The sequence below is a fragment of the Bufo bufo genome, chromosome 1 (assembly GCF_905171765.1).
Source record: "Bufo bufo chromosome 1, aBufBuf1.1, whole genome shotgun sequence".
Classification (NCBI taxonomy): Eukaryota; Metazoa; Chordata; class Amphibia; order Anura; family Bufonidae; genus Bufo; species Bufo bufo.
The window spans coordinates 295,537,720-295,565,274 of record NC_053389.1 but is presented as its reverse complement, the minus strand read 5'-3'; the positions used below and the strand labels follow the sequence as shown (position 1 = coordinate 295,565,274).

Genomic DNA, 27,555 nt, shown 5'->3' with positions numbered 1-27,555 from the left:
ATGTGTTATCAGTGTCCATTTTAGCTTGGCTACATCTGTAGATCATCAATGTTGTATTCCCAGAAAACTCATAAGTAGAATAAGTAGAATACAAAAATAACAGCTATTGATCTTTAATATGATTCTTTTTTGTTTGGTTTTGTAGGAACAGACTCTAGAATCATTGAGCATATTAATGAGGAAATTCAGGAGCTGGTGGCCATCTCAGACTCTGTGTTTCTAGAAGCCAGAAAAAGTGTCATCGATGGAACTGTGCCAATTAAACATTTGGAATATATTTTGAAGAGCAAAAACAAGTTTCTGGACATTTGTAGACTTAGTAAGTTCATTGATCCAAACTAATTAAATTTAGAGAATGCCAATAGCAACTTAATATAATTGACTGATTTTTGTTTTTTAGAAGCAGAAAAAAGAGAGAACATCTCGGTGGCTAACATCAAACAAGTGCTGGAGTGGAGGGGGAAAGAGTTTAAAACTATAAAGACAGAACGGGAGTGGGTGGGCAGTCTCCTAAACATGATTAACAGAATTGTTCGGAGTGTAAAAGGTAATGCTTACGATAGATAGATGAGTCAAAAATATTAGATCTGGTCATTTATTTATTGAAACAAATGATCCAATATCACATGTCTGTGTGTGGCAAAAGTGTGTGAACCTTTAGGATTAGCAGATAATTTGAGGGTGAAATAAGAGCGAGATGTTTTCAATGGGATGACAATCGAGTAATGTCGGACTGGGGTGCCAGGTGCCCACCAGTAGAATTCATTCTGGGGACCTACTGTACAGCTACATGCAAATATTACTTTACCCTACTCTCAAATCCCTAAAACTGCATTAATACACATTTACTTTTATTTGTAGCCTGTGCTTCTGACTGTCTTGGAGACCCTGTCAGTATCCTGGCTCTCGCCTTGAACACATGCTCACAGAGCTGCAAGATAACTCATTATGGTGGTCTCCTTAGAAACTTTGACGCTGAACCTGATCATTTAGCCCCTCAGATGCCGCAGATTCCAGCATCTGTGGAGCTAGGCACAGGGAGGGTCCTATGCTCATATGTGCCTGTATTGTTGAGAAAAATTATGTTTTAATATATGCAAATGAGCCTCAGGGGCGTTGCAATTACACTTAGAGGCTCAGCTCTCTCTGCAACTGCCACGCCCTCTCCATTTCATTCACAGGACCAGACAGTAAAAAGGCCGTCATTCTTGGCGCTGTCAATCAAAGTGGAGAGGGTGTGGCAGCTGCAGAGAGGGCAGAGCCTCTAGGTATAACAACAATGATTCTGTTGCTCCTAGAGGCTCATTTGCATATATTAACCCTTTAAGAACCTTAAGTCCGTTCCCCAAACATGGCGGCCGCTCGCACATGCAAGCAGGGTTTCTGCCACGGGGTTTCTGCTAGTTTAAATAGCAGAGACCCGCGGCACATGTATGCGATCAGCCATAGGGCTGATCGCATAAATCTTACCCTTCAGACGCCTTGGTCAAATGTGACCACGACACCTGATCAATCCGGAACCGGAAGTTGCGCGCTTCCATACCAGTAACAGCGTTCCCCCGACTGAGATTGGGGAACCTGTTACATTGCGCTAATTGACCGAAGCCTCAAGCAGGCTTCAGAGTCAATTAGATAAATATATCAATACAAGCCACTAGGTGGCAGCATTGTATTGGTATAGTGCAAATGAAGTGTTCAATGATGATGATTTAGCAATCAATGAACACTATGGGCAATTGAATGATTGCCAGTTATTGTCACCCAAGATGACTTAAAAAAAGTAAAAAAAAAAATAAAAGTAAAAAAAATAAAATAAACATCATGGGCATCGCCGCTTGCCAAGATGCCCATACAATTAAAATATAACAATATTAATGGCATACGGTAAATGGCATAATGGGGGGAAAAAAAAAAAAGCCAATTTGCCATTTTTTGTCACTTCAACTACCCAATAATTTTTTTATAAAAAGTCACACACTTCAAATTGGTATCATTGAAAAGAACAGATCATCCCGCAAAAAATGAGCCCTCACACAGCTCCGTACACATAACTACAAAAAAGTTCTAGGAGTCAGAATATGGTTATAAAAAAAAAAAAAAAAATTCCCCTCAAAGGTTTAAATTTTTTTTTCAGTATTAAAACGCAAGAAAAATTATACAAGTGTGGTATCGTTGTAACCGTACTGACCTGGAGAATGAAGATAACAGGTCAATTTTACCACATAGTGTACAGTGTAAAAAAAATCTATACCGGTAAACCTTTTTCAGAATTGCGGTTTTTCCCAATTCCACCCCATTTACAATTTTTTTTCCGCTTCCTACTACATGGTAGGCAACCGTAAATGGTGCCATTAGAAAGTACAACTTGTCCCGCAAAAAATAAGCTCTCATAAGGCTATGTGAATGGAAAAATAAAAAAGTAAGGACTATGGGAAGGCTGGGACTGAAAAACTAAAACGCAAAAAGGAAAATCCCAGGGTCCTCAAAGGGTTAAAACATCACATTTCTCAGCAATGCGGGCGCATATAAACATGGGACCAACACAGATGCCTTTAGCTGCCAAGCATACATGTAACAGGTCAGCCAGTTTCATAGGTACAAATCTGAGGACAGATTCCCTTCAAACACTTTGGTGTCTGGATTAACCCCTTCCTTATAGCATACAGGTATGGCGCGCTGATTGGCTGGGTGCAGGGATCCTGCTGTTCCTGACAGCTGTGCCCCTGCTGTATACACCAGCATCAGTGAATACACAGATGCCAGGGCATTAACCCTTTGTGTGCCACGATCAATGCTGACTGCGGCATATACAGAGTTTGTTGAGGGGGGCTATGCAATTCTGAGCTATGCAATGGCAGGCCTGGATCGCTTCAGCAGCATCTAGGCTGCCATGGCAACTGATCGGAGCCCCGTGATTTCACTGCTGGGGCTCCGATCGGAAGGCAGAGGGAGCCGCATCCCTCTGCCTTCACTCACAGGTGCTGCAATCAGCGTTGATTGTGGCACCTAAGGGGTTATACGATGAGGGTGGCGCGATCGCTGTGCGGCAGTGTACATCCCCTTACACATTATAATGTACAGTTATGTCATAATGTGTGAAGGGGTTATTAAGTATGAGGTATCACTATCCATCTTAAAAGTATAGAAATTCAAATTTAGAAAACAGCTAATTTTTTCAAACTTTCCGTAAATTTGGGATTTATTTATAGATAAAGGTAAACACATATGGTATGTGTATCTATAGACTATAATTAGGCAAACGTATGTCAAAAGTGGCATAGTTTATCATTGCTTACGTTTCTGTACATTTTTGTAGGACAGAATAGCGTAGCATACCACGCTTTTCTGTCCTGCGGCCCTCCAGCTGTTACAAAACTACAACTCCCAGCATGCCCGTACAGCTGCGTTAAACCTGTCCGTTTTTTTTTTTTTTTTTTTTTTTTTCAGATGATACTTTTAAATCTACAAATCTTTATTAAAAAAAAGAGAGGACCTTTCACTGGTCCTGACATTACAATATTAGTACCTGGCAGTTTAGGGCATGACCAGTAGATGTCCGTGTTGTAATTTTTTTTTAGATCAGCTGCTCCGTTGGGGCACCTCCACAGCCAGTGATGGCCAGTTCGCCCACCAACACATGCGAGCTGCCATCTTAACTGACGAGTCTGGCGATGCACAGGTAAGTCCTTACCTGTGCCTGTGCGCGAGACGGTCTGAAATGAAGTGGTAAGGACTTACCTGTGCATTGCCGGACTTGTCAGTTAAGATGGCAGCTCGCATGTGTTCACGGGCAAACGCGACGAACTGGCCATCACTGCTCACAGCCAGGGAGAAAAAACAGCTCACCTTCTCCCTGGGCTGTGACACGCTGTGATTGGGCAGCTCACAGCCAGGTAGAAGGAGACGCCCTTTGAGAAACAGGGCCGCCTCCTCCTCCGTGTACCGATGTTATTAATTAGCATACAAGGCAGAAAAAGAGAATGAGGGGCACAGCGCCCCAATGGAGCAGCCAATCTGATTATGCCCTACACTGCCAGGTACTAATAGTGTTATGTCAGGACCAATGAAAGGTCCTCTTTAACAACAACATTTATATATACATATACATTAGGATAGATAACCACAAAATTGCATACTTTTGTATACGTTTTTTTTTTTTGTTTTTTTTACTGTATGTCTAAACATATACAGCAAAAATGATGATGTATAAATTGTCCAGGAGGAGGATACTTGGATATGTCAAGAAACTTTGATAAACTTTCTAAGCTAGTTTCTGTTAATTTTGAGTTCAATGTACTGAAATTGAAATGTTGTCCTTAATTTTTGAATCATGTTACAAGATTTAATGCCTACAGAGAGATATAAAGTCCAATGGCTAATATTGCATATATAATCACAAATGCGATTCATTTCTTCTTCTCTCTCATTATTTAATATAATCACAAATGGTTTCCTGTAACTTATTGCCTTTTCTGAAGTATGTCTGTTCAGAATGTAATAGAAGAAGTGTTTTAGCTTTACCTACTGTTTTCTTTTCCTTAATTTGCAGTAAATGTTTCTGAGGTTCGGAGGAAATATTCAGCAAATCTGGGACCCCAAAAACTGAATGATTTAACCCCTGTAAAGATTCTTGGTGAAAGTATCCAAGGAGACTCTGTGTCCTACTACCAACTGTCTTCTGACCTAATGGACATGGCTCACTATGTACATACTTTAACAAACAGTCACGTTTTCATTACATGCTGGGGACAACAAGGGCACTTACTTGCAAACAGCATTGAAGATTCATTCGAAAGTCAGGTCAGTGACAAAAGTCAAGATGAAGAAGATGTGGAAATAACATTAGTGGAATTAAAGGATAGACTCTTTACCCCCTGCCTTGAACATTGTAAAATCATTTATGAAAATTTAAAGACGGGAGAAATCACGTTTGAAGTTGCTGATGACTTTTTGGAGGATTTCAGAAATAGATCTGAACAGTTAAAAGAAGAATTTCGAGCCTTGTGTTGTTTGGGAGATAAGGACAGTGGTCGATGGATCTCTGAACGTGTGATGCAGATTGAGCAGTATCACCAGCTTGACGTAGCGTTCCGTTCAGCAAAAGTCATATATGACGTGAAATGTTTGCTAAATCTATCTGGAAATTTTCAAACCTTAACAACACTGCAGGAATTTGTAAGTATTGTTTAATCACGAATTACAGTATGAAATATGCTTGTCTGTTTACTTTCATTAGTATATACCACAATTACTTACCGGTCAGAAATCAGTATTACACTGATGGGCATAATACACTGAAGTATTGCATTGTATTATCAAGAGATTGCATGGCCGAGTCCCTAGTAGCTAAGAAATAAAACACAAAAAAACACAAAAAACTTTCTCCTTATGAAATCTTCCCTAATTCCCCTAAATGTGATAAAAGAACATATAATTACCACGTAGACCTCCACCATTCCAGTGCTACTGCTCCAGTCCTTGCCTGTCCTGTTTACAGGCAGTAGTGACGTAGCTGTATTAAGCAAATGGTATTGGGTATCTGGTATGACTAATATCACTACATCAGTAACATCCTGAACTATACAATGATCATGTTATTTAACCTACACGGTGAACACAATTGCTGTTTTTGTTCATTACACACCTCAAAAGGACAGAAAGCAATGAAGAGTTGTATGCATAGTTGCCAACAGTCCTGACTTTGCAGGGACTGCATCTACGTTTCAGAGACAGTTCCAGGAAATGTGTATTGTCCTGAGACAAAAATGGGTGGGTCTTATGTAAGCTCCACCCATAAGTGGGTGCTCCACGATGTTTTAAGGCATCCCCAGAGCAGGGCTTACATGGCCTAAATTTACCAACTAAGGCTACTTTCACACTAGCGTTTTCAATTACGCTATTGAGATCCATCATGTAATCTCAGAAGCGGAAGAAAACGCTTCAGTTTTGTCCCCATTTATTGTCAATGGGACAAAACTGAACGAAACGCTCCAAAATGCATACCGTTCCGTTTGGTTGCGTCCCTATCGCGGACAGAATAACACTGCAAGCAGCGTTCTTCTGTACATGATGTGGTGCAGAGCAAGACAGATCTGTCATGACTAACAATGTAAGGTAATGGGTACAGATCCGTTTTCTCTGACACAATAGAAAACGGATCCGCCCCCCCCATTGACTTTCAAAGGTGTTCATGACGGATCCGTCATGGCTATATAAGACATAATACAACCGGATCCGTTCATGACTGATGCATGTGGATGTAAAAACGCTAGTGTGAAAGTAGCCTTAATTGTTGGTAAGTACTGTGTGTGTATGTACCTCAAAATGGTACCACGAATAATAAGGCTACATTTACACTAGCGTTTTTGCTGGATCTGGCAGGGTTCATCAAAAACACTTCCGTTACTGATAATACAACCGTCTGCATCCGTTATGAACGCATCTGCTTGTATTATCTGTAACATTGCCAAGACGGATCCGTCATGAACTCAATTGAAAGTCAATGGGGGACAGATCTGTTTTCTATTGTGTCAGAGAAAACGGATCCGTCCCCATTGACTTGCATTGTGGGTCATGACAGATCCATTTTGCTCCACATCCCTGTCCGGTATGGGAACACAACCAAACGGAACAGAATGCATTTTGGAACATTCCGTTCTGTTCAGTTACGTTTTGTCCCCATTAACAAAACGGAAGCATTTTTTTCCGGTATTGAGACCCTATGACGGATCTCAATACTGGAAAATATCAACGCTAGTGTGAAAGTAGCCTATAGGAAAGTTTCAGCTCTCAACATATGGTGACACGAAATCAAATGGATTTTTTTTTATGATTATTTTTGTGCAAAAGTAGGAAAATATTAAAAAAAACTATAGAATTTTGCCCTAATCATGCTTAACCACAGAATCAATGTAAAGGTAATTTAAACTGCACAGCGAACGCTGTAAAAAAAAAAAAAATTCCTGAATGGATGTTTTTTTTTCATTCTCTCCGAAAAAAATAATTCACGTTTTTTCAATAAAATGTATACACTCAAAAATTGTGCCATCAAAAAATACAACTTATCCCGCAAAAAACTTGTACGGCAACAGAAACAAAAAAACAGTTATGACTCGAAAGTCAGGGATGAAGAAATTGTCACATCTTGAAGGCAAAAAAGTCCTTCAGGGTTAAATCGCCATTGAGACCCATCAAGATTGCCACCATTTTAAAGTCTTCAATGACCTCCCAGTCATACTCATGAATTTTTTGATTCATATATAGTTTTTTCCTGACTTTATCTTGATGAAAAATGCTAATTCATCTATTTCTCATTGAAAATGGGTACATTTCAAAATATGTACTGTTTTGAAATGTTTCTGCTGTTTCTGCCTCTTTCACACAGGCGTCCCAGATTTGCTCCGGATGCGTCGCGTGTGCATTGCGGGAAACCCACACTAGTGCGCACACAATTTCAGTCAGTTTTGACTGCGATTGCGTTGCGTTGTTCAGTTTTTATCGCGCAGGTGCAATGCGTTTTGCACGCGCGTGATAAAAAAGTGAATGCGGTACCTAGACCCGGTTTGGGTTCAGTGTTGTGTAGATGTTATTATTTTCCCTTATAACATGGTTATAAGGGAAAATAATAGCATTCTTAATACAGAATGCTTACTAAAATGTGGCTTTAGGGGTTAAAAAAAAAAATATTAACTCGCCTCATCCAATTGATCGCGCAGCTGGCATTGTCTTCTTTCTTCTTCTTTCAGGACCTGCAAAAGGACCTTTGACGTAATCACGCTCACCACGTGGTGAGAGCGGTGACATCAGCGCAGGTCCTGCTCAATGAAGATAGAAGATCCTTCTATCTTCATGCAGCAGGACCTGCACTGACGTCACCACGTGGTGAGAGCGATTACGTCATCAAAGGTCCTTTTACAGGTCCTGAAAGAAGAAGAAATAAGACTATGCCGGCTGCGCGATCAAGTGGATGAGGTGAGTTACCGTATTTTCCGGCGTATAAGACGACCCCCAACTTTTCTATATGTGTTATCCGCAGATCCACCCCATGACAGTGTCATCCACAGATCCTCATCTCCATAACAGTGGCATCCACAGATCCCCCTCCCCTAAAGAGTGCCATCCACAGATCCCCCTCCCTCTCGTGAAAACGCAGATCCGATGGTATATTCTAACCCCCAGGCAAGCGTCACTGTCACCATGGGAACGCCTGGGGGTTAGAGTATACCCGGCGTATAAGACGACCCCCGACTTTGGAAAAGAATTTCTAGTGTTAGAAAGTCGTCTTATACGCCGGAAAATACGGTAATTTTTATTTATTTTTTTTTAACCCCTCAAGCAACATTTTAGTAAGCATTCTGTATTAAGAATGCGATTATTTTCCCTTATAACCATGTTGTAAGGGAATATAATACAGTGAATACACTTTAATAGGGTCCGGGGTTGCTCATCCCTATCATCTCCTAGCAACCATGCGTCGCACCGCTTCCGAACTTGCTTGTGATTTTCACGCAGCCCCAATTCATTTCTATGGGGCCTGCGTTGCTTGAAAAACACTGAATATAGAACATGCTGCGATTTTCACGCAACGCACAAGTGATGTGTGAAAATCACTGCTCATCTGCACAGCTCCATTGAAGTGAATGGGTCCGGATTCAGTGCGGGTGCAATGCGTTCACCTCACGCATTGCACCCGCACGGAAAACTCGCCCATGTGAAGCCAACAAACCCTGTTATAACTCATTTGGGTCCTTTGGTGTCGTTGGTGTCGTTGGTATCTGTCAAAACAATGGACTTCATAAAGGATCCCAACAGACTCGATTATAAGTCAGTGGGGTTTGTCAGGCACCAGTAGTATTCTCAGTACAATGGTTCCAGCACTGTGTCACTGATTCTGTTACAAACAGAAACCACTATGCAGATAACATGAGACATGATTAAACTATTTGAAATAATTTTTTTACATAATTTTGTGGTGCTGAACATCAAAATGACATTGGATATGCAAGATTAGTTCTTGTTTGGAAGTTAGTGGCTAGCAGGATCCTATTAGACCTAGATCACCTCTGCAGTAAGATTGTAGAAGTGTGTACGACCTCTCTGGGGGCTGTATTCCCCCTGTAACTGGGGCTAATATGTCAGCCCCAGTTACAGGAGAGATAAAATCAATAAAAAATAAATAAAGTTAAATGTCCCCCAAAGGTCGCAAAGTTTAAAATAACAAAAATAAAGTCAATTTTTTTTAAAAAAAAGTTATAAAAGCCACCACACTCTACAATGAAGCTTCTAGCTAGGCCCCTGGCGACCATAACCCATACATCAAAATATATCAAAATGACTGTTATGGAAAGGGAAAATAATAAACTGAGCAAACAATAAATAAAACAAATGTCAAAAACAGACTATTTTTCCTTATTTTATTTTTTTTCTAATTTTTTCTTAAAAAAATGCTAAAATAAAGATGACAAAAATAAAATGCTATGTGTCACCGAACAAAGGCACAAAAATTATTTACATAACTGAATGGAAAAAAGGTGATGGGCAGCTTTAAAAGGTGCGTGTACTAAAAGTAACAGAAAATGCACCTGGTCAGGAATGTGGTTAATTGTGGTGCACCAAGTGACGAACATAGGGAGCATTTTTATCAGGATATTGCAGTCATTGGAAAGCGCTACAAAGATGCGTGAAGCCCTGCAATGTTGGTACATTACTTCTAGATGTATGTGCATTTTCTATCTAATGAAAGAAAATCTCATTATATTCAGTGGGGGAGATTTATCATGACTCAAGTTCCCATACGCCATTCTTGATGCCCTGTACAATGTAGCAGGATGTGCCTAATTTATTACGAGGTACATAATAAATTAGGCACTCTGTGCGCCAGAAACTCAAATCTATACCAGCTAGGATCTGGTGTAAACTTGAGCTATAACTTACGTCAGCTTCTGGTGTAAGTTATAGTAAATCTGGCAGGCCACAGTAGGCTCCACCCCACCCCACTAAGCCCCACTCCTTTATCACCATTTTCGAAAAGTAGCAAGAAGCTCACAAAGGCACAAATTATGGAGTCTGCCATAATTTGTGACTTTTTAACATCACAATAGTGCTGTAAATTGGCTTGATAAATGCCCTTCAGTGTTCTTTCCTTTTTCAATCTGTAACTTCCAAACAAGAACCAGTCTTGTTTAGCAACAAAAAATGATATAAGGTCAGTTAATTTTGTCTCAGTTACAAAACCTGTTTTGAACAGTATAATTAGAGCTTAATTATTACTCTAAAATGTGGGGAAAAAACTTCTAGAAGATTGATGTGGCCAAGTTTTCAAATGGTTCCGTAGATATCAGTGTTTAGTGTATCTAATACTTACCAGTGTGTTTTAATATTATTAGAATTATATATTACATAGTCTTTATTTTTTAGCCAGCTTTTCATTGTTTTTTATTTTAGGCTGACGACTTTGAAAACTGTAAACAAAAGTCTCTTTCTTGCATAAATGATGAAGTGATGAAAACAAGAAAACTTTTATCAGAAATAAAAGATGAACATATCGAATGCCTTAAGGAGCTTTTATCAGCAAAGGACTTTTTACTGTGGGTGAGAGAAGAATTGGAAGGTACTGTACACTTTTAATTTCTTGGTAATTTAATAATTATTTTAAGTTTTCAATAGTATTATTGACTGCTGGCAGTTTTGCATTGACATGCCATATCATTTTCTATTTTGTTTTAGATGTCAATGAATTAAAAGTGTTTGTTGACTTGGCCTCAATCTCTGCTGGTGAGAATGATATGGATGTAGATCGCGTTGCCTGTTTTCATGATGCAGTTCTGGGTTATTCATCTTTACTATACGAACTTAATTCAAATTCTGGTTTTGATGACTTAATGGCATGTTTGCAAAAACTGTGGAAGGCTTTACAAAGTGACCGAAACCTCTCCAAAAAGTTGGTAAGTGTATCATACTTGTTTATAGAATAGTGTGTTTGAGTCTGAGAGAACAAGATGAATGGTTCAGATAATAGGTGAATAAGTTGTTGCTAGGTCAATATAAGTTTATGGGGTTTCTGTTGTTTTGTAACACTTTAGACAACTTTAGCCCCTGTATTGCAGAGAGAGTAGAAGTCTCAGCACCCAATATAGGGAAATGACAGGTGCACTTTACAGAAAATCTCCCTCAAAAAATATTAACTTTCTTATGTTTTGCTTGACATTATTAGGGATCAACTACCTACAGAATTGAACATGTTTTTTTTTAATTTTTTTTTTTAAATTTTTTATTTAAACTTTCATAGTGACAAAACACGACAGAAGGTTACATGGTATAACGTAACTTGGGAAAGGTACATAATCCTCAGTAGCATAGAAGTCAAGCATTTATAGAGAAGACCGGCACATCAGTGACTAATAGGATACATACAAATACTTGATTAGGTTAGCTGACCATATTCACTACATGTTGTACATGGAGAGAGCTATCCAACAAATTGGAGATCTGAACCTATGTATGAGTATGTTTAATCTAAAGAAGTTAGGGTGTTGTTTGATTCCTGAAATCTATGGCATATATGTAAGTATAGACATGTCTAAGTTTAGGACGCCTGAAGTAAGTATATGTTATGATGACAAAGCCCAGAAATAGAAGGTATGGATGTCTAGGGAGGGAGGAGTGAATTGGTGCCACCAGAGAACCTAAAACTAGACCAGATTAACCAACGTTTCATGAAGGCTGGATGTGTACGAGATTCCCAAGCAGAGAGCTCTTCAAAGCGATAGAGCTGATCTACTTTGAGCTTCCATTGATCAATTGTTGGCAATGTGGTCTGAAGCCAATGTTTGGGAACGAGTAAACGTGCTGCGCACAAAAGTTGTTTGAAGAGGTAGCTAGGTGTGTGTTGTTTTGCATCCTTGTAGTGGGACAACAATGCACCAAGAGGGGACATCTGTACAGATTCGTGACAAATTTGGTTGCTCAAACGAAAAATGTCTGACCACCATTTATTAATTACTGGACAATTCCACCAAATATGGAGGAAAGTTCCAGTCTCCTCGGAACACCTCCAGCACCTGTCAGAGGAAGAATCAGAAAAATGAGCAGACTTAGATGGAGTGATATACCATTGAGTCAATATTTTGTAACCATTTTCCTGAATGCGCACACATCGAGAAGCCTTATGGGGAATATCAAATAAGTCAGGTAAGTCATTGAAGGGTATAATTGTCCCAGTTTCTCTTTCCCAATTGTGTATGAAAAAAGGTTTAGTGATAAGTGGAGGGCTCCTCAATTTGCTATAAATTTGTGAGATTAGTTTTCTCAAGGGTTTAGGGTTAATGATAAGGGCTTCAAGCCATCCTATTGGACGAAGGAGTTCACCTTTAGTGTTATTTTTTATTAGAAAGGATCTAATGTGAGGGATTAGAGTAAGGTCACATGGGCAGGGATTGAGTAGGGTATGTATGGCTTCTGTTTCCAGGAGCTTCCCTGTGGAATTTAAGAGATTTCTAATTGGTAAGGAGGAGGATTTGATGCGTTTAGAAGAGGATTGCAGAAGTGTTGGAGAGGATGTACCTAGGATATCTGCTATCGTTAAAATAGGGGAAGGGAAGGGAATTGAACAATGAGAGGAGTTCAGCCATTTCCAGGCATCAAGAGTTGCTTTGAGAATTGGGAAGTTAGGCATTGGTATATGTGGGGGGGAGTGATGACCTAATAAGGCTGTTCGAAAAGGAGTGTCGAGAATGCTTTGTTCTAAACTTACCCAGGGTTTGTCAGTGGAGTTGCGGAGCCAATCAACCACTCTAGCTAACAGTATGGCTTTTCCATACATTTCTGGATCTGGAAGACCCATTCCGCCTAGCTGGCGTGGGTGTGCTAAGAGTTTGTATGAAAGTCTAGCCTTTTTGCCATTCCATATGAAGGATCTAAATTTCTGTTTCAGGGAAGTGTAGAAGGAGCAAGGTATGGGGATTGGTAGAACCTGTTGGAGATATGTTAAGCGTGGTAAAATTAGTGAAGTGAGAAGATTCTTACGCCCAAACCAGGATAGCATAGGCGCTCTAGCCTGTAAGTCGTCTATGGCTTTAAAAAGAGAGTTTTTAAGGGGGATATAGTTAAGGGCGAGGAGGTCTGATATTTGAGGGCTAATTTTGACTCCTAGATAGGTGATGGTTGGGGAAGACCAGTTGAAGGGGGAATTTTTCATTAGTAAGGATTTGGTATGGGTAGGTATTCCCGAAGTAAGGATCAGCGATTTGTTGGTATTTATCTTGAAGTTTGAAATGATGCTATACTGTTGCAGGTGCTTTTGTATGAAAGGTAGAGAAGTGGTGGGATTTGTCGTCATGATCATAACATCATCAGCGAACGCCGCTATTTTGTGGTCCCTTCCTCCCAAATTAATGCCTTTAATATTGTGGTCTTTCCTAAGTGTAGATAACAGGGGTTCCATAGCCAGCACAAATAGGAGGGGGGACAAAGGACAACCTTGACGGGTACCATTGTGTATGTGAAAAGGCAGTGATAAATTACTGTTAACCATTACCAGGGCCGTGGCCTGTGCATACATAGCAAAGATCGCTTGAACAAAGGGACCAGGCAGGCCAAAGCCCAACAGAACTTGTCTCAGGTATGTCCAATTGATTCTATCGAACGCTTTTTCTGCGTCGGTGCTAAGTAAAAGTAGAGGAGATGAAGTGTGTTTGGCATAACACAATGCATTGATAACTCTCGTCGTGTTATCTTTGCCTTCTCTATTGCGGATAAAGCCTACCTGGTCCCCATGTATCAAAGAAGGGAGGAAGTTTGCCAGACGATTGGCCAACATTTTAGCTAAAAGTTTGAGATCTATATTTAGGAGGGATATAGGTCTGTAGTTTGCACAGAGTTTAGGGTCCTTCCCCTCTTTAGGGATCAATGCTATGTGTGCAGTCGTCATATCCCTAGAAAGGATATTACCTTGAATTGCAGCATTGCATACTTCAAGAAGGTGTGGGAGTAGTTGAATCTTAAAAGTTTTATAATATGATGAAGGGAGGCCATCAGGGCCGGGACTTTTCCCAAGGGGCAGTTGAGAGAGGGCTACAGATAGTTCTTCGTTTGAGAAAGGAGCTGCTAGTAGGGTTCTCTGAGTATCGGTGAGCGTAGGGAGTGGGTTTGCTTCTAGAAAGGAGGATATTAAAGATAGATGGTTTTCAGAGGAGGGAGGTGGAGGGATGTTGTAGAGATCCTCATAGAAAGCTCTAAATTGGTTGGCTATTTGGTTCGAGGAGAAAATGGTTTCCCCATTTGAGGAGCTTAACTGGTGTATATAATTGCTGTCTCTTCTTGCCTTAATTCTATACATCATGAACTTGGTAGTCTTATCACCATGAGCATAAAATTTATGCTGCGAGTTGAGATAATATTTAGCGGATTTCGCATCCAATAAGGTTTTCAGTTCGGCTCTAAGACTAGTGAGCTCCTGACGTTGAGAGTCAGCAAGGGAGCGCTTGTGTAGAGTCTCAAGTTTTCTAATTTTAATGAGGAGTGAAGTTATATTTTGTTCCCTTAGTTTTTTAATATATGAACCAATGCTAATAAAGTGTCCCCTTATGAAGGGTTTATGTGCATCCCAAATAGTTTGGTGGGATAAAGAGGGGTTAGTATTCAATTTGAAGTATTCCTCTAGTAGGGATGATATTTTTGTAATGACTTTGGGATCTCCTATAATGGATTCGTTTAGACGCCAATTGAAGCATGAGTTGTTACGTGTAGGGGACGAGATTGTAAGGAATACTGGTGCATGGTCGGATATGTGGATAGAACCGATCTTTGCCGCTGAGCAGTACTGGAGGTGTTCCTTGGACACAAATAAATAGTCGATTCGGTGGTATGTATTGTGTACGTGTGAAAAAAAGGTGTAGTCTACATCTTTGGGATGCAGGGTACGCCAAGAGTCAACTAGGTGTAGGTTCCAGAAAACATCTCTCACCCGTCTCAGTGAGTTCAGTGAGTGAGTTGATTTATGGGAGGATATGTCTATTAGAGGGTCAAGCGCAATGTTGAAGTCACCTCCCAACACTACAATACCCTCTTTAAAGGACTCAATGATTTTATAGATGTTGGAAAACCAAGATGTTTGTTTGGTGTTAGGAGCATATAGATTAACAAATGTGTAGATCTGAGGGCCAATACTTCCTTTCACTAAAAGGTATCTCCCATCAGGATCTTGAGTGTGTTCTGAGTATTTGAATGGGATTTTTCTTTTAAAACCGATACTCACACCCCCGGATGCTGACGAACCACCACCACAATGGAACCACACAGGATAATGCGAAAATTCCAAATTGGGGTAATGGTCGAACCTGAAGTGTGTCTCCTGGAGAAGCAACACATCCGACCCCTCTTTGCGTAGCATCGCAAAAATCTGGCTTCTCTTAGAAGGAGCGTTAAATCCCCTCACATTATAAGTGGCAATTTGTAGATCAACCATTGTTGTATAATGAGAGGAGGTCGAAGCATGAAAATGTGTCAGTCCCCCAGGGGAGAGCACTTACCGGTAGAGTGCTAGTCAACAGGTCAGAAGAAAAGGTTCCTAAGTTGATGCGGGGTCTTCTACTGTGGTGTAACAATAGTATCATGTACCTTAGATCAAACAGGGGAAAAAAGGAAATAAAGGAAAACATTAAAACAGAAAAAGAACATTTCGAGCATAGGGTCACCCCTAAGCTATTCATCGAGGGGGGGATAAGGTCTGCAGACCAAGTTTTGTGCCGTCTAGCACATTAAGTAGCAGCCCACATGGGATAGACATTTTCTGCAAAAAATAGAGAAGATGCGCAATTATGGAAAAGGCCAACTAACTAATGGTGGTGGTTTGGTAGGGCGAAACTTTATGAATTGGATAAAGTTGACAAATCCAATAGATATGATGAGTGGGATCACAGGACTAATACTTAAATACTAATAAGTGACCAAGGTCACCAGTAAGGGAAGGATAGGAAGCATAAATGATACCGACAAACAATAGAAAATTTCAAGTGGTTAAGACTTCTCTGGGTTTCGCTGAGACAAGTCCACACTGTGAGATGTCCGTTGTCGTCTTTTCTGGAGTATATTGAAAAGGGTTCTGAGATAACAAACCGGTAGTAACAGACGAAAAAACAGATTGAACCTAGGTGAGTTCACCGGTCTTTAAGTCTCTTTGGGGTTAGTTGTCTTCCTCTTTTTCCTGTTCTCTGGGCTTTAGGAGTATGCATCACGGTGAAAGGTGTGACCGATGGAACTTCTGGAAGTGCTGCAATATCTTGAAATAAGTCCCAGTTTTCAATCTGGAAGGGAGGTATTTGTAGTGCCTCATACATTGCATCTAAGTCTGAATGTGAGGAGATATTGAAGCGGTGTCCTTCCTGAGAAAAGGATAGCCCAAAAGGAAAGTTCCATTTATATTGGATCCTGTTAGTGCGCAGCCATTCTGTCAAGGGCTTCATGATCCGGCGCTTTCTGAGCGTGGAGGGGGCTAAATCTTGATATATGGATATTTGTGCCCCTTCAAATATAACATCAGGGCGATTTCTAGCCGCTTCTTGCACCGCAGCCTTAACCTGGAAATTAAGAAATTTACAGATTATATCCCTAGGGGGATCTTCTATTTTAGGCTTGGGGCGTAGCGCCCTATGGGCTCTCTCCAATATAATTTCTGGAGTGAAGTTTGGGCCCAGGAGTGATATGCAAAGATGTTTGACCGCATTAGGGATATCACCTGGGGCAACTGTTTCAGGGATCCCTCGTATCCGGAGGTTGTTGCGGCGCCCCCTGTTCTCCTGGTCCTCCAGGGCATTATGTAGATCATTAAGGTAAGCGCTGCACTTCTGAAATGAGGTGGATGTGGCCTTCTGGTGGTCCAGGATCATAGCTTGGTGAGTCTCAAGGGCCTCAACTCTGTCCCCCATTTGCCTCATGTCCTGACGCATGGCTGCTATCTCACTGAGGATCGGCTCCATGGCCTTACACAGGGTCTGTTTTAGGTAGTGTCGGGTTATAGGGAGAGTCCCTTTACCTTGCGGTTCATCGGTTTCACTATCTTCATCGGATCTCTCCTGTGCGCTATCTTTGTGAGGCTGTGCAGGCTGGGTCGTCGCCATCTTAGATTCCCGCGCCACGAAAGAGGATGCCGCTTTCTTTATGAACTTGTCCATTTCACCGCTCGTTGGTAAGTTCTTCTGTTGGGCCTGGTGTTCGCTGAACTTAGGGTTCCCGATTTTTACCATGATGAGGCTTATAGCTGCTGATAGCTAGTGATATAGACGGCGGTAGTGCAGGAGCTCAGTAACGTGCGGCCATCTCAGACCGGCGCAAGCTCCGCCCCCCTTGAACATGTTTTTTGCAGGGCCGCGGAATGGAAATACGGATGCGGACAGCACACTGTGTGCTGTCCACATCTATAGCGGCCCCATTTAAAATGCGGACCAAAACTATGGTCATATGTGCATGAGGTCTAATAGTGAAGTTTAAAGTGTACTGATTTATATAGCTGTTATTTAACAGTCTACTAAAAGCGTGACAACTCGCAAAATTTTATCTGACAAATACTGCCAGAACTGTGAATAGGACATAGAAACATAGAATGTGTCGGCAGATAAGAACCATTTGGCCCATCTAGTCTGCCCAATATATCTGAATCCTATCTTATATGAAGGATAGCCTTATGCCTATCCCATACATGCTTAAACCCCTTCACTGTATTTGCAGCTACACTTCTGCAGGAAGGCTATTCCATGCATCCACTACTCTCTCAGTAAAGTAATACTTCCTTATATTACTTTTAAACCTTTGCCCCTCTAATTTAAAACTGTGTCCTCTTGTGGTAGTTTTTCTTCTTTTAAATATGCTCTCCTCCTTTACCGAGTTGATTCCCTTTATGTATTTAAAAGTTTCTATCATATCCCCTCTGTCTCTTCTTTCTTCCAAGCTATACATGTTAAGGTCCTTTAACCTTTCCTGGTAAGTTTTATCCTGCAATCCATGTACTAGTTTAGTAGCTCTTCTCTGAACTCTCACTAGAGTATCTATATCCTTCTGGAGATATGGCCTCCAGTACTGAGCACAATACTCCAAGTGAGGTCTCACCAGTGTTCTGTACAGCGGCATAAGCACTTCACTCTTTCTACTGCTTATACCTCTCCCTATACATCCAAGCATTCTGCTGGCATTTCGTGCTGCTCTATTACATTGTCTTCCCACCTTTAAGTCTTCTGAAATAATTACTCCTAAATCCCTTTCCTCAGATACTGAGGTCAGGACTGTGTCAAATATTCTATATTCTGCCCTTGGGTTTTTACGCCCCAGTTGCATTATTTTTCTATGTTGTCTCTATAATGATGACATGTTACCTGAAGGTGTCCTCCTGTGGCTGTAGGCTCCTATGATGTTCCGTGCAATGACAAGGGTTTAACATCCTGTAGCCACTGTATGATGCAGCTATGTGACATGATGCCACTCTGGAAGCAGTGTCATTCCACCCTACTTGGGGGCACTACTGCTTTTGGAAGTGGAGTCATGGCATTTTTCTGCAGCTAATGGTAGCTGTATAAATGCCTGGTGTATGTACCAAGGTCCATCTTAGTGGTGGCTACAGGCAGACAGTTTTATCATTTCTAAAATATGGCAAACATTAAAAAGGATTTTCCATAAAAAAATTGTTGATGATCTGTCTTCTGGATAGATCATCAGTATCTGATTGTGGGGGGTTTAACTCACAGTATCTGTTCTGATCAGTTCTTTGAAGGGACCACAACGCTCAGACGAGTGCTGCGGCCTCTAGATCACCAAGCACACAGTGGAAGCTTCTGATATTGCAGCTCAGCCCCATTCACTCTAATAGGACTGAGCAGCAAAAAGGCCATGTAACTGATGGACATGACGTCACTTGACTCACTTGAGCGTGTGGATCCCTACCATCACATATTAATACCTAAACTGAGGAAAGGCCATCAATATGTATGTTCTGGAAAACAGTTTTAACTTAATAAAAGCATAAGTACATCGGTATAAGCTTGCAGTGTGGTGCCAGGAAGGAGGGGGGGCTTGCTATGGGGCCCTATGGTATCTGTCCTTGACGAGAAAATAAGTCAGACAGCAAGAAAATAGCAATGTACGAATGAAACAAAAGCAAAACGGTAGGGAGATGTTTATGACAAGCATGTCTGCTAGTTATTGTCACATACGTAAGTATAAACCCATATCTCAAGTTAAAGGTGACCAGATACAAAACACCTATGGATCCATACAAATCAAAGTTTGTTCACTAGATAATAAAGCTAACAAAGCTCACCTAATGTGGGAAAATGAGTGGCACCCTAAGGAGTTATAGGCATCTACTTAAAGGGGTTCTGTAGTTTTTTTAAACTGATGACCTATCCTCTAGATAGATCATCAGCATCTGATCGTCGTGGGTCCGACACCCGGGACCCCTGCCGATCAGCTGTTTGAGAAGGCAGTGTCGCTGGCAGTAGTGCCACAGCCTTCTTGCTGTTTACCACATGCCCAGTGATGTCACGACCAGTGTTTCCTGTAAGCTGCTCGGGTTCGCGGCTGGGCAGCAATTATGGTACCCCTGCTCACAAGTTTTTAATGTCCGCTCACAGGCTGCAGGCAAAATATCCACACTTATTTAAATGTCTCCTACGTCCTACAGGACATTCTGATTTGCCTTCCCCATACTGCCACGCTGCTGCTGCTGCCTCCTCCTCCACCTTATTCCAAGGAGGATTGAGCAGCAGGGGCGTAACGATCGTGGTCGCAGAGGATGGGACCGGGCCCAGTGAGATTGGGGGGGGGGGGGGGGCCCGCAGCCCCGCAAGTGCATTTAATAGCCAGTCGGGCTTGGGGCCTCTTTGTGCAATTTATTTTTATAATGCTTAGTGAGGCTGGCTGGCTGCGCTACCTGGGCAGTGTGCACATTAAATTACCCATACCCACCTACCCATACCCTCATCTGCGCCACTAGCTGTGACATCGCGAGACCCGGCGCTGAGGTCACAGGTCTCGCGGGATGACGGAATGACGCAACGCTGCAGAGGGTATGACAGGATTGTACTGACAGACGAGCAGATCAGAGTAGGTAAGTATTTTTTTTATTTATGTATGGACACACACCGGCTTCATACGTGGGGAGGGGGGGGGGCACCTGGCAGTGTGGCACAGTGGCACGCCGCACTTGAATTCAGAAAGGGGAGCCCGCGCCGGCCATATGAGGGAAGGCCCACTGGCAGCAAATCCATTATTATTAAATATATACAGAGAGGGGCAAAAAATGAAATGTATACAGAGAGGGGCAAAGAAATGAAATACATACAGAGAGGGGCAAAGAAATTAAATATATACAGAGAGAGGCAAAAAAAACACCTACCGTTACCTCTTCTATTTAATATTGTACTACAAAGCATTCTAGCCTATAGTGGGGGGGGGGGGGGGGCATTTAAAATTTTGCCCTGGGGCCCATAGAACTGTAGTTATGCCACTGCTGAGCAGAGCACGCAGGAGCAGTAATATGGAAGAGGCAACGCCGCCATCTTAGAGGCTAGAGTGAGTCTCTAATGACTTGTGGTGTTTTTTCTTCTCCCTTCAGCTCAGCGCCAGGCTGTTAGCTGAGCATCAGCAATAAGAGTTAGAATGCAGTTGCACTCAGCAGCACTACACCGGCCGCATTGTTCCTCCCTGCTAGCACTAGAGTAATGGCCTACTCATTGTATATAGTGACATGGGCTATAATGGTATAACCTGGGCATCTCATCTCCTGTACATAATTATATATCTATAGCTGGTACAAGTTATACATCTTGTAGTTTTATGGACCATGCTGGTATAACCTTGGTATCTCCTGTATTATACAGGAGATGCCCACTTGCCCAGGTTATACCAGCATGGTCCATATCACTATAGACAAGAAGATGTATAACTTATACCAGCTGTACATATATAATTATATACAGGAGATACCCACGTTATACCAGCATGATCTATATCACTATATAAAAGAAGATGTATAACTTAGAGCGGCTGTACATATATAATTATATACAGGAGATACCCAGGTTATACCAGCATGGTCCATATCACTATATACAAGAAGATGTATAATTTATACCGGCTGTACACATATAATTATATACAGGAGATACCTAGTACACTAGATTCGATGTTTGGCCAATGTGTCGACGATTATCTCTTGTTTGATTTTCCGATCGCCAACCTTTGACTAAGCATTGCCCATCTCTAAGCCGACCCCGCTCAGGAGCTGCCAAGGCTTAGAGGGAACACTGGTCACGACTAGTCTCACTAGCCTGGGCGCGGCTAAGCTCCATTCAAGTGAACAGAGCTTAGCCCCGCCAAGGCCAGTTATACTAGTCGTGACGTCACTGGGCCTGAGAGAAACGGAGATAAGGTCGCGGGGCTCCTGGAGCGCCGCTGCCTTCTCAAACAGCTGATTGACTGGTGTCGGACCCCCGCCGATCAAATGCTGATGATCTATCCAGAGGATAGATCATCAGTTTACAAGAACTGCAAAACCCCTTTAAAGGGTTGCCCGACCAATCATTTTTTTAAAGGCTAAAAGTGACATAAAAAAACAAAATAAGTCCGTATTCATCTCCACAATGCCTTGCCACTCCTGCTCTGACGCTTCACAGGTCTGTGTCTATCTTTTGTTCCTCTCAACACACAGCAATCTTCGGCTGGAACACCCCTTTTAAATATTTATTTAATAAAGGCAGAGAGTGATTAGACACAATTTGCCAGAGGCAAACGATCATTTTTTAGCCTGTATAAAAAATGTGATTGCCCGATGAATCAACATTTGTTCGTCGTCGGGTAATCGGCACTTGTACAAGGGCAGATCATACTAATGAGCATTCCTACGGATGCTTGTTAGTGATAACATGGCTGACCCTCTCCAGGTCTAATATGGCCCTAACTTTATGAATATAGTAACTGATATCTAGGGGTCCCAGCAGAGGGGCGCCCTGCAATTAACTTATTGGGAAACCCTTCTAACAGAAAAGGTTTTGTCCACAGTTTAACAACTGACTAAATGTTTCTAATTCTATTTGTGTAGAGAGACTCTGCTCGCCACATAGAGTGGTTGAAAACTGTGAAGGAAAGTCACGGATCAGTGGAATTGTCCTCGCTGTCATTAGCAACTACAATAAACAAAAGAGGGATATACGTAATCCAAGCACCCAAAGACAACAAAAAGGTAATTATTCCAAAACTAAATGATTAGCATGACTTCATATTTCAATCATATGAACCTGTCAGGAAAAGTAGGATATTTAACTGTACTTAACTTTTACATTTAGTCAGTCGGTTAGTTACCATCACAATCAGGAGTCAAAAACTTGACACGTCTGGTCAGTTTAGGTTTTATTACTTTATATGTTAAATTACTAATATTACAATACGTTCTACCATTGTACAGATTACCCCAGACAGTGTGATGCAATTGAATCTCCAAGAAGAAGGAGACAGCAGGATAAATGAACGTAGTTACAACCTAGAGGAGTTGAAGGAATTACTGAATAAACTTATGCTTATGTCTGCGAAAGGAGACCAGAGCAATCAGGAGGTTGAAAAGTTTTCAGAGGTAAGATAACTAAGACATGAATGCTAGTTAAGGCTTCACAATTTACAAAGGTTTTTCAGTGGATTTTTCTTTTCAAAAAATCAGGTAAAAGCAATAGAAGAATTCCTAGTTATGCAAAATTATTTAGTTGTCTTGTTTTTAAAATGGGGAGGAGGTTACTATGAATTTTAACAAACTATCCCTGGTAGTCTTTTATGCTTTTTGTAATGGTGGGTTTCCCTTACAGACTTACCTGCGATGCCACAACTAGATTTTTAATTGAAGCTTGTTTATGGATATTTTTACAACAAAAAATATACATAAAAGGGGTTGTTCGGGCTTTTAATATTGATAATGTATCCTCAGGATAGGTCATCAATATCAGGTTGGTGGGAGTCTGACATCCGGCACCCACGCCGATCAGCTGTATGAGAAGACTGTATGTGCTATCTCCGGTCTGTCTTCCTGTTCACCGCTGCTGTCTGTGGCAAAGCAGCAGCAGAGCAGGAAGAGAAAAGGGAAGACGGCATGAACACACTGCGCACGCCTTCCCTTCATACAGCTGATCAGCAGGGGAGGCCGGGTGTCGGACCCCTGCTGATCTGATATTGATGAACAATCCCAAGGATAGGTCATCCATATTAACAGCCCAGACAACCTCTTTAAAGCTGTTGGCCACTTCCTGGTTACTGTTGACCAATGTGTTTTTAAGATGACTATATGTCACTTACTAATACAGTGATCCTCAAAATACGATGGCCTCCGCATATAATATTTTCAACATACTGTACAATAGTCTTTCCTGAGCTATCGTAAGTTGAAACTAGACTTGACATAAAATGCCACTAGTTGTCTAGTTATTCCTCTGTACAATACAGTGTGGTACTATATGTTCTGTACTGCCCTCTGTCTGTGCCAGGATGAGCTGTTGCTTTGGATGCCCGGCGAGGGTGGCTCTATATTTTTTTTCTGGCACAGTGTGCATACAGGACCCTGAAAAAGTTTAATATGTCTTAAATATTTGCTTATTTTCTCTTTTGGGTTTTGGAACCAATTACTAGTTTTCCATAGGCTCAAGTTACAATTAGTGTTGAGCGAATCAAAGCATCTGAAGATCTGGGGACAGTGTTTATAAAAGCTTTCATTTGTAGAATATTGGATAGGGAGAGTGCAGGGACAGTGTAGGGAGAGTGCAGGGACAGTGTAGGGAGATTGTAGGGAGACTTTTTACAAAATGTAGGGAGAGCATAGGGAGACCACAAGGACTGTAATCTGAAGCTGAAGGGATCTACAGGAGACAACGCAGTTTTCCTCAATCCCTGCGTAGAGCACAGAGCTATCTAATTGAACAGTGTCCTCCTTGTTTAAGAAATAAGCAATTCTATTAGGCTTTGATTCTCAAATTGGGGTGAATAAGCTGTCTAGTTCTACTGTTATCGGGGTGTACACCTTGTTTAATACATAAGCAATTCTATTAGGCATTGATTCTCAAATTGGGGTAAATAAGCTTTCTAATTTTACTGTTATTGGGATATCCACCTTGTTTAATAGATATGCAATTGTGTTATACCTTGATTCTTAAATTGGGGTGAATAAGCTTTCTAATTTTACTGTTATTGGGGTGTCCACCTTGTTTAACCCCTTAAGGACACAGCCTTTTTACACCTTAGGACCAGGCCATTTTTTGAAAATCTGACCAGAGTCCCTTTAAGTGCTGATAACTTTAAAACTGTTTGACTTATCCAGGCCGTTCTGAGATTGTTTTTTCGTCACATATTGTACTTTATGACACTGGTAAAATGGAGTCAAAAAAAAAAATTTTTTTGCACCAAAAAATACCTAATTTAACAAAAATTTTAAAAAAATTAGCAAATTTCAAAGTTTCAGTTTCTCTACTTCTGTAATACATAGTAATACCCCCAAAAATTGTGATGACTTTACATTCCCCATATGTCTACTTCATGTTTGAATTGTTTTGGGAATGATATTTTATTTTTTGGGGATGTTATAAGGCTTAGAAGTTTAGAAGCAAATCTTGAAATTTTTCCGAAATTTACAAAAACTCAATTTCTAGGGACCAGTTCAGGTCTCAAGTCACTTTGCGAGGCTTACATTATAGAAACCACCCAAAAATGACCCCATCTAAGAAACTACACCCCTCAAGGTATTCAAAACTGATTTTGCATACGTTGTTAACCCTTTAGGTGTTGCACAAGAGTTATTGGCAAATAGGGAGGAAATTTGAGAATTTCATTTTTTTGTCTAATTTTTCATTTTAACCCATTTTTTCCACTAACAAACCAAGGGTTAACAGCCAAACAAGACTGTATCTTTATTGCCCTGACTCTGCCATTTACAGAAACACCCAATATGTGGCCGTAAACTACTGTACGGCCACACAGCGGGGCGTAGAGTGAAAGGTGCGCCGTTTGGTTTTTGGAAGGCTGATTTTTATGGACTGGTTTATTTACACCATGTCCCATTTGAAGCCCCCTGATGCACCCCTAGAGGAGAAACTCCCTAAAAGTGACCCCATCTAAGAAACTACACCCCTCAAGGTATTCAAAACTGATTTTACATACGTCGTTAACCCTTTAGGTGTTGCACAAGAGTTATTGGCAAATGGCGATGAAATTTGAGAATTTCATTTTTTTGACTAATTTTCCATTTTAACCCATTTTTTCCACTAACAAAGCAAGGGTTAACAGCCAAACAAGACTGTATCTTTATTGCCCTGACTCTGCTGTTTACAGAAACACCCCATATGTGGCCGTAAACTACTGTACGGGCACACAGCGGGGCGTAGAGTGAAAGGTGCGCCGTTTGGTTTTTGGAGGGCTGATTTTGCTGGACTGTTTTTTTGGCACCATGTCCCATTTGAAGCCCCCCTGATGCACCCCTAGATTATAAACTCCATAAAAGTGACCCCATCTAAGAAACTACACCCCTCAAGGTATTCAAAACTGATTTTACAAACTTTGTTAACCCTTTAGGTGTTGCACAAGATTTAATGGAAAATAGAGATACAATTTCAAAATTTCACTTTTTTGGCAGATTTTCCATTTTAATATTTTTTTTCCAGTTACAAAGCAAGGGTTAACAGCCAAACAAAACTCATTATTTATGGCCCTAATTCTGTAGTTTACAGAAACACCCCATATGTGGTCGTAAACAGCTGTACGGGCACATGGCAGGGCGCAGAAGGAAAGGAACACCATATGGTTTTTGGAAGGCATATTTTGCTGGACTGGTTTTTTTGACACCATGTCCCATTTGAAGCCCCCCTGATGCACCCCTAGAGTAGAAACTCCAAAAAAGTGACCCCATTTTAGAAACTACGGGATAGGGTGGCAGTTTTGTTGGTACTAGTTTAGCCACCTCCGGACCGCTGTACGCACAGACGCGTCCTGGAGGTGGTTGATTCATTCCTCCTGGACGCGCCGGCGCGTCCTCTCGCGAGACGCGAGATTTCCTGTGAACGCGCGCACACAGGCGCGCGCGCTCACAGGAACGGAAGGTAAGAGAGTTGATCTCCAGCCTGCCAGCGGCGATCGTTCGCTGGCAGGCTGGAGATGTGTTTTTTTTAACCCCTAACAGGTATATTAGACGCTGTTTTGATAACAGCGTCTAATATACCTGCTACCTGGTCCTCTGGTGGTCCCCTTTGTTTGGATCGACCACCAGAGGACACAGGTAGCTCAGTAAAGTCCCACCAAGCACCACTACACTACACTACACCCCCCCCCCCGTCACTTATTAACCCCTTATTAGCCCCTGATCACCCCTAATCACCCCTGATCACCCCATATAGACTCCCTGATCACCCCCCTGTCATTGATTACCCCCCTGTCATTGATCAACCCCCTGTAAAGCTCCATTCAGATGTCCGCATGATTTTTACGGATCCACTGATAGATGGATCGGATCCGCAAAACGCATCCGGACGTCTGAATGAAGCCTTACACGGGCATGATCAATGACTGTGGGGATCACCCCATATAGACTCCCTGATCACCCCCCTGTCATTGATCACCCCCCTGTCATTGATTACCCCCCTGTAAAGCTCCATTCAGACGTCCGCATGATTTTTACGGATCCACTGATAGATGGATCGGATCCGCAAAACGCATCCGGACGTCTGAATGAAGCCTTACAGGGGCATGATCAATGACTGTGGTGATCACCCCATATAGACTCCCTGATCACCCCCCTGTAAAGCTCCATTCAGATGTCCGCATGATTTTTACGGATCCACTGATAGATGGATCGGATCCGCAAAACGCATCCGGACGTCTGAATGAAGCCTTACAGGGGCATGATCAATGACTGTGGTTATCACCCCATATAGACTCCCTGATCACCCCCGTCATTGATTACCCCCCTGTCATTGATTACCCCCCTGTAAAGCTCCATTCAGACGTCCGCATGATTTTTACGGATCCACTGATAGATGGATCGGATCCGCAAAACGCATCCGGACGTCTGAATGAAGCCTTACAGGGGCATGATCAATGACTGTGGTGATCACCCCATATAGACTCCCTGATCACCCCCCTGTAAAGCTCCATTCAGATGTCCGCATGATTTTTACGGATCCACTGATAGATGGATCGGATCCGCAAAACGCATCCGGACGTCTGAATGAAGCCTTACAGGGGCATGATCAATGACTGTGGTTATCACCCCATATAGACTCCCTGATCACCCCCCTGTCATTGATTACCCCCCTGTCATTGATTACCCCCCTGTAAAGCTCCATTCAGACGTCCGCATGATTTTTACGGATCCACTGATAGATGGATCGGATCCGCAAAACGCATCCGGACGTCTGAATGAAGCACTACAGGGGCATGATCAATGACTGTGGTGATCACCCCATATAGACTCCCTGATCACCCCCCTGTCATTGATTACCCCCCTGTCATTGATCACCCCCCTGTAAAGCTCCATTCAGACGTCCGCAT

At 41.8% G+C, this 27,555-nt stretch overlaps 1 protein-coding gene across 1 annotated transcript in view; it reads left to right on the top strand.

Annotated features, from left to right (window-relative positions):
• LOC121008297 (E3 ubiquitin-protein ligase RNF213-like) overlaps positions 1-27,555 on the top strand; it is a 253,825-nt gene that overhangs the window by 54,285 nt on the left and 171,985 nt on the right. The window contains exons 9-15 of the mRNA XM_040440749.1: positions 146-319; positions 401-547; positions 4,550-5,175; positions 10,444-10,609; positions 10,726-10,943; positions 22,085-22,225; positions 22,448-22,612. Coding sequence (XP_040296683.1) covers positions 146-319; positions 401-547; positions 4,550-5,175; positions 10,444-10,609; positions 10,726-10,943; positions 22,085-22,225; positions 22,448-22,612 — 1,637 coding nt within the window. The remainder of the gene's footprint in view (positions 1-145; positions 320-400; positions 548-4,549; positions 5,176-10,443; positions 10,610-10,725; positions 10,944-22,084; positions 22,226-22,447; positions 22,613-27,555) is intronic.